We start from the raw sequence: 12006 nt of genomic DNA, 5'->3' as shown, positions 1-12006 counted from the left end.
TCTGGAGAGTCCATCTGCATTGGCATGGTCAGTCCCAGGTCTATGTTCCACTGTGAAGTCCATCCCCTGTAGGGAAATGGACCACCTAAGAAGTTTGGGATTTTCACCCTTCATCTGATTTAGCCACAAGAGGGGCTTATGGTCTGTCTGAATCTTGAAGTGAGTGCCAAACAAGTATGGCCTCAGCTTCTTCAGGGCCCAAACCACAGCAAAGGCCTCCCTCTCAATAGCTGACCAACGTTTCTCTCTAGGGGTCAGCCTTCTACTTATAAAAGCAATGGGCTGGTCTTGACCATCTACATTCAGTTGTGAAAGAACAGCTCCCACACCTAACTCAGAAGCATCTGTCTGGACAATGAACTCTTAGTAGTCTGGACTTTTCAGAATAGGTGCACTGCACATGGCCTGCTTCAGGTCATCAAATGCTTTTTGACAGCTTACTGTCCACTGAACTTTCTTTGGCATCTTCTTGGAGGTCAAGTCATTAAGTGGTGTCACTATGGACCCATAGTTCTTAACAAACTTTCTGTAGTACCTAGTCAGGCCCAAGAAAGCTCTGACCTGAGTCTGGGTAGTTGGAGGAGCCCAGTCCTTTATGGTCTGGATCTTGCTCTCCAGTGGTTGAACCTGACCCCCACCAACTAGGTGGCCCAGGTATACAACCTTGCTCTGCCCTATCTGGCACTTAGTGGCCTTGATAGTGAGGCCTGCCTTTTGCAGGGCCTCTAAAACATTCCTCAGGTGGACCAGGTGATCCTCCCAGGTGGAGCTAAAGACAGCAATATCATCAGGATAAGCTGCACAATAATCATCCAACCCAGTAAGGACTTGATTCACCAACCTTTGGAAAGTGGCAGGTGCATTCTTCAAACCAAAGGGCATTACCACAAATTGGTAATGTCCTCCTGGGGTCGAGAAAGCAGTTTTGGCCTTTGCACTCTCAGCTAGTCTGATTTGCCAGTAGCCTGCTGTTAGGTCAAATGTGCTCAAAAACTTAGCAGCTGCCAGTCTGTCAATGAGCTCATCTGCCCTAGGTATTGGGTGGGCATCTGTCCTAGTGACAGCATTGAGACCTCTGTAATCCACGCAAAACCTCATCTCTCTCTTACCATCTTGGGTGTGAGGTTTTGGCACAAGAACTACAGGACTAGCCCAAGGGCTCTCTGAAGGTTCAATGACTCCCAGCTCCAACATCTTTTGTACCTCAACTTTTATGCAGTCCCTGACATGGTCAGGTTGCCTGTAGATTTTACTCTTCACAGGCAGACTGTCACCAGTGTCCACCTCATGGGTGCACCAGTTTGTCTGACTTGGGGTCAGAGAGAACATATGTCTGTAGGATTGCAGAACCTGTCTGCAGTCCTGTTGCTGATGGACAGTGAGACTGTCAGAAAAGACCACACCATCAACTGAGCCATCATCAGGGTTCTGAGTCAACAGGTCTGGGAAAGGGTCACTCTCTTCCTCCTGCCCCTCATCTGTAGCCATGAGTAGCCCCATGTCTGCCCTGTCAACATATGCCTTCAATCTGTTGACATGAAGCACCCTGTGGGGGCTTCTGGGAGTCCCAAGGTCCACCAAGTAGGTGACTTCTCCCTTTTTCTCAACAATAGTGTGGGGTCCAGACCATCTGTCTTGGAGTGCTGCTGGGGCCACTGGCTCCAACACCCACACTTTCTGTCCTGGCTGGTAAACAGTCAGTACAGCCTTTTGGTCATGCCAAGCTTTTTGGAGTTCTTTGCTTGCCTCAAGGTTTTTAGAAGCCTTCTTCATATACTCTGCCATCCTGGAGCGGAGACCAAGTACATAATCCACTATGTCTAGTTTGGGTTGTCTGAGAGGTCTCTCCCATCCTTCCTTCACCAAACACAGGGGTCCTCTTACAGGATGCCCAAACAAAAGCTCAAAAGGGCTGTAGCCAACCCCCTTTTGTGGGACCTCTCTGTAAGCAAACAGAAGGCAGGGTAAAAGGATGTCCCATCTTCGCCTAAGCTTGTCTGGTAATCCTTTTATCATTCCCTTTAGGGTCTTGTTGAATCTCTCAACAAGCCCATTGCACTGTGGGTGATAGGGTGTGGTGAACTTATAGTTAACACCACACTCCTTCCACATTGCAGTCAAGTATCCTGACATGAAGTTAGTACCTCTGTCAGAAATGACCTCCTTTGGAAAGCCCACTCTGGAGAACACTCCAAGCAGGGCCCTTGCCACAACAGGAGCTGTTGTGGTCCTCAGGGGAATTGCTTCTGGGTACCTGGTGGCATGGTCCACTATCACCAGTATGAATCTGTGCCCAGATGCTGTTTGTGGGTCCATTGGTCCTACAATATCTATGCCCACTCTTTCAAAGGGGACCCCCACCACAGGTAGTGGTATGAGGGGGGCCTTTGTGGTGCCACCTGATTTGCCACTGGCTTGGCAGGTGACACAGGAGCGACAAAACTCCTTAGTATCTTCTGACATATGGGGCCAGTGAAAGTGAGGGACAAGCCTGTCCCAAGTCTTGTTCTGGCCTAAATGTCCCGCAAGGGGAATATCATGGGCCAAGGTTAGAAGGAAGCCTCTGAACTTCAGTGGTATGACCAACCTCCTGGATGCACCAGGCTTGGGGTCTCTAGCCTCTGAATACAGTAGCCCTTCATCCCAATACACTCTATGGGTACCTTGAGTATTCCCTGCAGCCTCAGCAGCAGCCAGCTGTCTGAGGGGTTCAAGAGAGGGTCAGTCTAATTGAGCCTGCCTCAGATCTGCCCTTGAAGGTCCCCCCGTCCCAAGAAACTCAACCTGATCAGGTTCAAGTTCTTCTAGGACAGTTCCTTCAGGGCTCTCAGAATCATCCTCCTGGGAGGGCTGATCCACCACCTGAGGCAGGGGGGAAGGCACAGCCTTAACCCTACTGCTCTTTCTCTTGGGTTGTGACTGGTCCATAGTTTCAGGATCCAGCACTTGTTCAGTGGTGCACTTTTTGGCCTGTGACCTGGTCACAGCAAGGACATGTGCATCTATCCCCAGCATTTCTGCATGGGTCCTATACTCCACTTCAGACCAAACTGAAGTTTCAAGATCATTGCCCAGTAAACACTCTACAGGAAGGTCTGAACTAACAACAACTTTCTTGAGGCCAGTTACCCCTCCCCAGGAGAAGTTAACAATAGCCACACTATGGAAGGTAGTGGCATTGCTAGCGTTGGTCACTAGGTAATTCTCACCTAGTATGATCTGTCCAGGGTCCACAAAAGCAGGTGTCACCATTGTGACACTAGCTCCAGTGTCCCTGTAGGCCTGAGCCATTCTTTGGTTGATAAAAGGTGTCTGTCTGTACTTGCCCAGGTTTCTGGGGCCTACAGTAGAGGACAAAGCTAAGTCCCCATCACAGATCAGAACAGCCTGAGTAGGTACTCTGACTAGGCCAGAATCCTCCTCAGTTCCCAGGGTTAACCCTACTACACCCTTTTGCTGGGAACCACCACTTACAGCTGAACTAGGGGGTACAGTTGCCTTAGGGGCAATGGTGGCTGGGGGCTTATCCTTTTTGGTGCACTCACTAAACCAATGTGAGTTGGACTTACAATAGTTGCACCATGGTTTCTTTTGGCCATCTTTCTTTTTATCCTTTTTGGGACCACCCTCCCCCTGAGCCTTTTGGGGGCCTGGTGAAGACTTCTGGTCTTTTTGTTTCTGCTCATTACCCTTCTGGTCTGCCTTTTTCTGATCACCGCCCTGGTTCTGGTTTTTCTGCTTAACTCTAGTCCTGACCCATCTATCTGCCTTCTTTCCCAATTCTTGGGGAGAAGTCAGATCAGAATCAATCAGGTGTTGATGCAATAGCTGGTTTTGACAGTTGTTAAGTATTTGCTCTCTCATGATCAAATTATACAATCCTGTATAGTCCTTAACCTTACTTCCCATTAGCCAGCCTTCCAGAGCCTTAGTGGCACAATCTACAAAGTCAGTCCAGTCCTGAGTCTGTGTCTTCTGGGTATCCCTGAACAACAACCTGTATTGTTCAGTGGTTAGGCCAAACCCATCAATCAGAGCACTCTTCAGGACAGTGTAATTATCTGCATCCTCATCACTAACTGTGAGGAGCTTGTCTCTGCCTTTCTCAGAGAAGGAGAGCCACAAGATAGCTGCCCACTGACTTTGGGGTACCTGCTGTACTTTGCAAGCTCTCTCCAAAGCAGTTATCCATTTGTGGATGTCATCCCCACACTTGTAGGGAGGGACAATCTTGCTCAGGTTTCTATTATCATAGTGCCTGTCTCTATCCTTAGGGATATTGCTGCCACCAGTGGGTTCTGACCCACTCAACTTTTGTTCTCTAGCCAGAGCAAGCTTCTCTTTGGCAAGGGCAAGTTCTTCCCTCTGAATCCTCAGGTTAGCTTCCCTCATTCTGGCTTCATGCTCCTTTCTCTCAGGGGAAGTCATTCCCCTGTGAGAGGAAGCATTAGAGATGTTAGAGACATGGGAGTGGATGGATTCCCTTGAAGGAGATCTGTCCCTCCTGCTTCTCTGTGTAAGCCTACTTGGGGGTCTGTAAGGGGGGACCCCATGCAAACTCCCATGTAAGCTTAGGTTAGCCTGGCTAAGTCTTCCTACTTGGCCCTGGCTGTCTACCTCTTCATCTGAAGTCTCCTCTGACTCCTCTGTGGTGGGTAGACCCTCCTCTGTACCTAGGGTACCTGCCTGAGATGCCCTAATAATGTCATACTCCTCTAGGAGTTGTCTTAACTGAAGGAGGGTAGGGTTTGCACCCTGTTTTATTCCTCTGGAGGTACACAAGTGTCTCATCTCCTGGAATGTTACGGTATCATATCTAGAGGGGGTCTTTTGCAGACCTGATCCTCCTGAGGGAGCATCTACTTGATCTCCTCTCAGAGACATGATCTAGTGAGGGTGTGGTGTGTGCACCTACCTACACTAGTTGTATCTACTAAACCTCTCTAGTAGTTGTAGTCAGGGTGTGTTACTCCCTTCAACCTACAACTACAAAGTCCAGTAGGACTTAAGTATTATAATCTATGTTATATGTACCTAGACAATATCTGTGTGATCTTTCAATTTAGTATCTCAAGATTACAATGGTATTACAACAGCAAGCTCAGATCCCAACCGCTGCTCACCAATGTGAGAAGTTGGCCTGATGTATGATGTCACTAGTTCTAGTGTACACCTTATATCAGTCCAAATACCCTTATGGTGATTGGTTGTAAAGTCAACCTTATAGACCAGCTATCCTAGTGGTAGCATGGACAAGAGCAGTCTTAGGCTAAACTCTGAATGGCATGTGAAGCCAGCTGTGATACCATATATAATCCCTTGAATACCAAATGAAAGGACACCACAACAGATATATATATAAAATAAAGTGTATTTATTCTAGTCAAACCCTCAGCACTCTTTATGAGATTAGAGGTAAGTACAACACAGTCTTATTTAAGCATACATTAAGTCGCACAGGTAAGTAATACAGTTAGGCCCTAGGGGCCACGCAAACCATATACTAAGTAAGTGGTATAAGAACCACTGTCACGGAAATAGAATAGGCCTAGGCCTAGGGAATCGCTGGGGCTACACTACACTAGCGTTAGTTAGGAAGTGGGAGGCCCACGGGATTCGTGTGCAGAGTGGAAACACTCACGCGTAATGCGTAAAAGTCAATAGCAATAGTACAGTTTAGAAAACGGTAGATTTAGGACACTTCCGGAGTAGCTAGGAAGTTGAGACTTGAAAACTAGACACTAGGATAGTCACTATCCTGATGAGCACCGGAGTACCCAAGTTACCTAGCCCACAGGCTGCGGGTGCATAGGGGTGAAGATGCGTCGTTTTCGTCGTCGACTCCTATGGATGCCTGAAGAAAGATGCTGACAGGCAGTCAGTGAAGAGTGTCCGGTGGATCCCAAGGCTGGGATCAAGAAGAGAAGAAACCTGCAAGCAGAAGGGACAGAGTCAAGGTCACTAGCCAGTGACCACGTGGAACCAGGAAGGAACCAGGCGATGTCGTGAAGATTGCAGGTGAAGCTTGTCGCTGCAGCCAGGAGGACCAGGAAGCGTCGAGGGCGACCAGGACCAGGAGGCGAGCTGTCCCACGAAGGCTCTTGCTGTCGGCGGCGTCGAAGTTGGACTAGGACTCACCAAGCCTTGGCAAGCGGAACCCACGAAGAACGGAGGACTTGCTTCTGGTGCAGACCAGGAAGGTCTGGGGTGCTTCTTCTTTGCAGAGAAGCGGGAGCCAGTCTGGAGGAGCCAAACCAGCGCAGAAGATTTCAGGGTGCGTCGTCACAAAGGCCACTAGCCAGCAGGCAAGCAACCGGACAGACGCGGCAAGCAGGAAAATGCTGAAAGGCCCCACGCAGGACTCGTGGAGTGTGGGGGGCTGATCTTCGGTGCAGATGGTGCTTGGGGTTGGGGCTTCTCAATCCCCGGTGCACAACTTCGAGGGTACCTCAGAAGCTGCGCTTTAAGTTACTAGCCACTTTTTCCAGGTAGCCGGTCCCACGTCGCTCGTCGCCTCCACGAATCTCAGCTCTGCTGTAGATGTGGATCAGGGTCGGAGAAGTCTGGAAGTCAAGGCTCTGGTCAGGCTCTGCAGTCGGTTCCTCGTAGAACGTGGGCAAAGCAAAGGGTAGTCTCTTGATGGTGCCTGTTTGCACAGGGTAGCCACTCCTTGGCTACAAGGGAGATTCTTCAGTCTTCTTCTTTCGTCGAATGTCGAAGGTCCAGAGTTTCTGTTCAGTTTTGCAGGTTCAGGATAATCTAAAGTCTTGAGGCCCAACTCCCACTCTTATACTAATCTGGGGGGCTGGGATACCTGCTAGGTCACGCCTTATGGGTGGGACCTGGGAGGGGGTGGTTACACCCACTTCCCTTTGTCCAGTTTCGCGCCAGAGCTGGGGCTGGAGTGCCCCAGCGCCGGTTTGAACTGGACTATGCAAGGAACACCTTGTGTGCCCCAGGCATGTCTCATTCCTTTCAGCCCACCCTGCCCCAATACACTAAAGGCTGTCTGGGGAGGTGCTAGCACCTCCCCAAGCAGGAAACCTATTGTCCAGGCCTCCCTGGCTGGGATCACTCCCAGCTGCAGGAGGTCAGACTTGTGTCGTGGCAGCAGCATCCATTTTGTAATGCTGAGGCTTTGGTCAGAGGCTAACAGTTGAAGTATGATTTTAACATGTCTTTCCCTCTAGAAGGGGGGAATAATATTCTCATGTCCAGAAATGGCATGGGGGTATTATTCCACAGTGTTAGACACCTTACACGACATGTTTCGATAAAGCCAAACCATAGTTACCATAACCGTCTAAGATTATAAGGCACTTTAAGAGTATATGGTAGGCTATATCATAGAACAGCTATAAGGACAAGGTTCCGAAAGCTGCAGACAGGCTCAGCTCATGCTAGAGCACCATCTCACATGTTACCAAGCACTCTGCCTCCAGGATTGTCAAGGCCTGCCATAGGAGTGACTGATAGGTACACATGTGTCTATATGTAAGTTAGGTATAGGAATACTACACCTAAGCAAGGGGTGATTACACGACCTTGCCCCAGCTGAGTGATCAGCCAGTTGTGTCAAAATGGAAGGCCAGGCCAGGGGTGGCATAATACATGCTGCAGCCCCTGGTAGGCCTAGGGTACACCTATGCCCTGGGTACCTAGGGTACACTGTACAGGGGCCAATAAGGTGATCCTATCCAAATGGGTTATGCACCTAAAGTACATAGTATTAATTTAGAGAGAGGAACAGCAGGGCTGTGGGTCTGATTAGCCGGCCCACAGCCACATCTAAGTCGAAAACCAGTAAAGCAAAAGCAAAAAGTGGGGGTGAACATAGAAAGCAGACCCTACTCTCCTACAATTTGCAAATGGCTGGGTCTAAACTGGGATGGCATGGTGAGCAAAAGAACAATGGATTTAACCCAGATCTCTTGACTGGGAGTGAATTATAGATTTGCTCTGCATTCCGTCCATCATCTCTGTGTCTTTTGATGTCAAATGCACAAACAAGTAACAAGAATAACAGCAGCCCTGATTGAATGCACCCCCAGCAGTGTCGGTATCCAGTGCTGTGCTGTCAACGTAGTGAGGGAAGCATGAGACTGTACCGCTGCGCCGATCACACATGAGCCAAGCAGTTTACGCCTCCTGCTGTTGTGTACCAACAACCTTGTGGCCTGTTCTAGTGTCTTGTGATTGCTGAAATGCTTTGATGTCCGTCCAGACTACGTCCACACTATAGATAAAATAATATCATTAAATCTAAGATTATCGAAGCTCACCTGACCTCGATGGACCAGAGTCTACTGGGGCCAGGCTTTGTTCTTGTCCCAGCTATTACACATGGATGTGGCTGGCATCCGGCTTCGAGCACACCACTCAGAAGGGTGGCTGACTGTCTGGCAGCATGGTTGCTGGCTCTACGTATTTACAAGCGCTGTGCGTGTGTGTCCTCAAAACCATCAGTTTTATTTGCATTTGCAGCATGATATGTAGCAGCTGCAGCGGTTTCACGAGCAGACATCCCTCGGTCTCGAGAGTGAATTAGAGTCCCACGACCGCGACGAGGAGTCTCCAGCAGCCTGGTCCTGTCAGTCACAGGGGCAGAAGTGCAACTAAACTAGAGCCAAATTTCGGGAGGGAGGCTACCAACAATTTCGTTGGATTGGTAATTCTTCCAGCAATAGGCAGAGTGAAGATGAAAGGGTGAAAAAACAACAAAGCCTGGTTAACACGTATATGGTCTTTTAAAGACCTCCTAAGTACTTGGGTGCAGCTGCGATAAGCTCAAAGACTGTCAGTGTGTGCTGGGAAGCTGTCTCAGCACAGGCTGACACACACGACCGGGGGGTGGGGGGCAGTCCTTTGAGCCCAATGGGCGTTGTGCGCCTGCACAGGAGGGCATCATATCATGATGAGAGGAACAGGTGGCAGTGCGAGCAGTGGCGGCTTCAAAACTAAACTTACAAACAGAACTTCCGCTTCTCGCGCTGCCATCTTAAAGCGTTAAGGTTCTGTCTCAGGCGGCACATGGACAATGTTGCAAAACACTACCGCAGCGCTGCAGCCCCAGTGAGAGCACAGCTCAATCAGCCTGGCCGGCGCGACCGGAAACACCTCCTGGCAGATGAAGATGTTAATTATAATTAAACACCAGAGCAGTGCATTAGTTGAACTGCACAGTGTAGTGCAGTCTGTAAAACACTGTGGGCTGCCAGAGCGGTGCTCTGACCGTGCTTTTGAGCGCTCCCTTCTCTGTTTGGTAGCAACTTCAGGAGGTGCTATAAATGCGTGACTTCACATTTTGGTGGGGTGATGCGGACCACCACACCAAAATGCATTAGTGTAACACCTGATGCGTGGTACGTGGAAGGGCTAGATTGTGCACTTCACCTGTTTATTGGAATAATGTATATGCATCACTTGTATCTTTTGTACTTTGGTAATTTGTAAAGCGCTCTGTTGCACTTTGGGTCTGATTTGTGCTACATTCAAATGCATATAAATAATTTTATGAATTGCAGGAAAGTAATGAAGGATACGGCCTGTTGCTTAGACCAGCAATCAGGGCACAAGTATGATTGAGCGCTAAAATTGTGGGGACTGTAACATTTTTTACTACAACATATTTCTTTGAAAAACAGCAAGACAATTTGTTTAGATTTATATGTCCCGTGCTGTCGTTTTAAGAGGTTAATGTGAGCCAAAGTGGTGCCAAAATGTTGTCAGTTCTTCTGAACTTGTGAAACATTTAACAAAACTTTGGATATTGTTCGTTTGTTGCACAGATGATACATTGTTTAACTGGAACATATCAGGCCACGCCTTGTGAGAATACTTTTTCACTCAGATTAATGAACTCTAAACAAGAGCGACTACAGATTTCTTAATGAAGCACTATTTTTCTTGTTTTGCATTTCATAGGTGTATTTGTATGAATACGATCAATATTCAAAGCCAGTTGATAGACCAAGACATTGCCTACCATTTGCAGTGGTTACAGTGCGCCTTAAAGACCAGAAATCAGGATCTGTTCCATCCATACCATCTCTAAGGTTTCAATCTGATTTTTCAGCGGGTAACCAACCATATGTTTTTTAAGAGTTCATATGTAAGGTTGTATAATCACAATGCACATTTTTGTATAGTATCCTATTGTGGTTCTCTAATATTTTAATTTGTATTGTATATAATCCAGGGATGTTACGTAGCAGCAGTATGTCACAGTTTGACCACATCAAAATGTTGGTATACTGATTTTTTTTTTTTTTTTTTTTTATTTTTTTTTTTTTGAAACCGTTTATTGCACGATGAAAAAGTTACAGGCATGGGCCTACAACCATCCGGCCGGCCGCTAGAGTAGCAAAAGGCATATAGCATACATACAGTGAGAGTCTCTCGGCGGAGCAGATTGGCAAATCAGGTAAAATCAATGGCGTAGGCCGCATAACTCCTAGCTCACAATACGGTTTCCTTTTGTCAAACAGAACAACACAAAAAACCACACCCGCAAGGCAACCCGCGAACCAAGTGACAGTACGTGCTCCGTAAATGGGGGATCCTAACCAGCAGCAAAACTCTGAAGAGGGGAATGGGAGTATAGCAGGGACTGGGGAGCCACGTGCCCACGGCTGAGGGAGGGGGTCGGCTAAGGAGATGGGGCCGGCGAGGCTACCGGTAGCAGTGGCGGCTCACAAATACCCCCACGGTAGGCGTTCCAGGGGCTCCAGATTTTCACCCACGCCCCAGGCTTACCCCTCGCCACATACACTACTTTTTCACGAAACATACACCAATCCATGTGTTCTTTCCAGGCCAACACCGCCGGGGGCCTCTGGGATCCCCACAATTGGGCAATGTCACGCTTCGCTATCATGTATCCCAGAGTCACCCACCGCGTCTGCGGGACCGAATAATCATTTGGTTCCCACACATTCAGCAAGCATCTCCTCGCTTCAGGCAGCAATGCGACACGCGTAACCACACGCAAAACCTCATGCACACCACGCCAGAATCGCTCCACTTTCGGGCACTCCCACAGTATATGCATGAAAGTTGCCAAAGCACCACAGCCGCGCTTACACAATCCGTCACCAGCAAAGCCCATACGTAGAAGCCTCGGCCCCGTGACGTAAACCCGGTGAAGGATCTTAAGCTGGACGAAGCGAAGGCGAGCCGGGATGGCCACCTCCTTCGGAGAGGCCACCGCGGAGATCCAGTCCTCGTCGTCCAGCTCCAGCCCATCGGCAACCCAGGCCTCGCGGAGGCCATTCAGCAGGCACGATCTGTCATTGATCAGTTTTTTGTATATAAGGGAGATCGTGCTGTCTGGTACATGGCCATCTAGCACCCTGTCCTCCAGGGGGGAAGACTCCGGAATGGACGCAACATCCGGGAAGACGGAGGCCAGCGCGTGGCGGACCTGCAAGTATCGAAAGTACTCACTGCCTCGCAGCTGAAACTCCGTCTGCAGCGTCTCAAAAGGCTTGAAACCCCCCCTCGTCCAGAGATCTCCCACCGTGCTGATTCCGATCGTGTCCCACTTCTCGAAGCCCTTCGATGTCCACAGGGAGCCCAGCCTCTCAGACGCATACAGCGGTGACGCCCGGGTCAAACGGTCCTTCCACCCCATAGCTGCATTAGCCGCGTGCCATACACGCACTATGACACGCGTCGGTCCCGTCAGACGGGAGTCGGGCGTGCCAGAGTAGAGCGCTCGATTATAATCGCCACCGGGCAGGAGCATCCTGTCCATTTCAAATGCCGGGTTCAAGGCGGGCCCGTAAAGGCCATGATTGATTGCAGCTAGCTGGGAGGCCCAGTAATACCGTTTAATGTCCGGGAGGGCGACCCCCCCATCGTACCACGGGAGCGTCAATTTGGCCAGAGCAATACGCGGCCTCCCGTCCCAGAACAGGCGCCGCTGCAGGCCCTCCACCTCGCGGAAGTAGCGCGCTGGTACCAAGTCCATAGTGTTCTGGAGGGCGTACAGAAAGCGCGGCAAGG

General features: G+C 49.4%; 1 protein-coding gene across 1 annotated transcript in view; it reads left to right on the top strand.

Annotated features, from left to right (window-relative positions):
• Positions 1–12006, top strand: part of TEX15 (testis expressed 15, meiosis and synapsis associated) — a 1045473-nt gene that overhangs the window by 754337 nt on the left and 279130 nt on the right. The window contains exon 6 of the mRNA XM_085640942.1: positions 9925–10078. Within this exon, the coding sequence (XP_085497068.1) occupies positions 9925–10078 (154 nt within the window). The remainder of the gene's footprint in view (positions 1–9924; positions 10079–12006) is intronic.

This window comes from Triturus cristatus, chromosome 2_2 (assembly GCF_964204655.1).
Source record: "Triturus cristatus chromosome 2_2, aTriCri1.1, whole genome shotgun sequence".
Classification (NCBI taxonomy): Eukaryota; Metazoa; Chordata; class Amphibia; order Caudata; family Salamandridae; genus Triturus; species Triturus cristatus.
The sequence above is the reverse complement of the archived record's forward strand: the minus strand, read 5'-3'. Positions and strand labels throughout refer to the sequence as shown.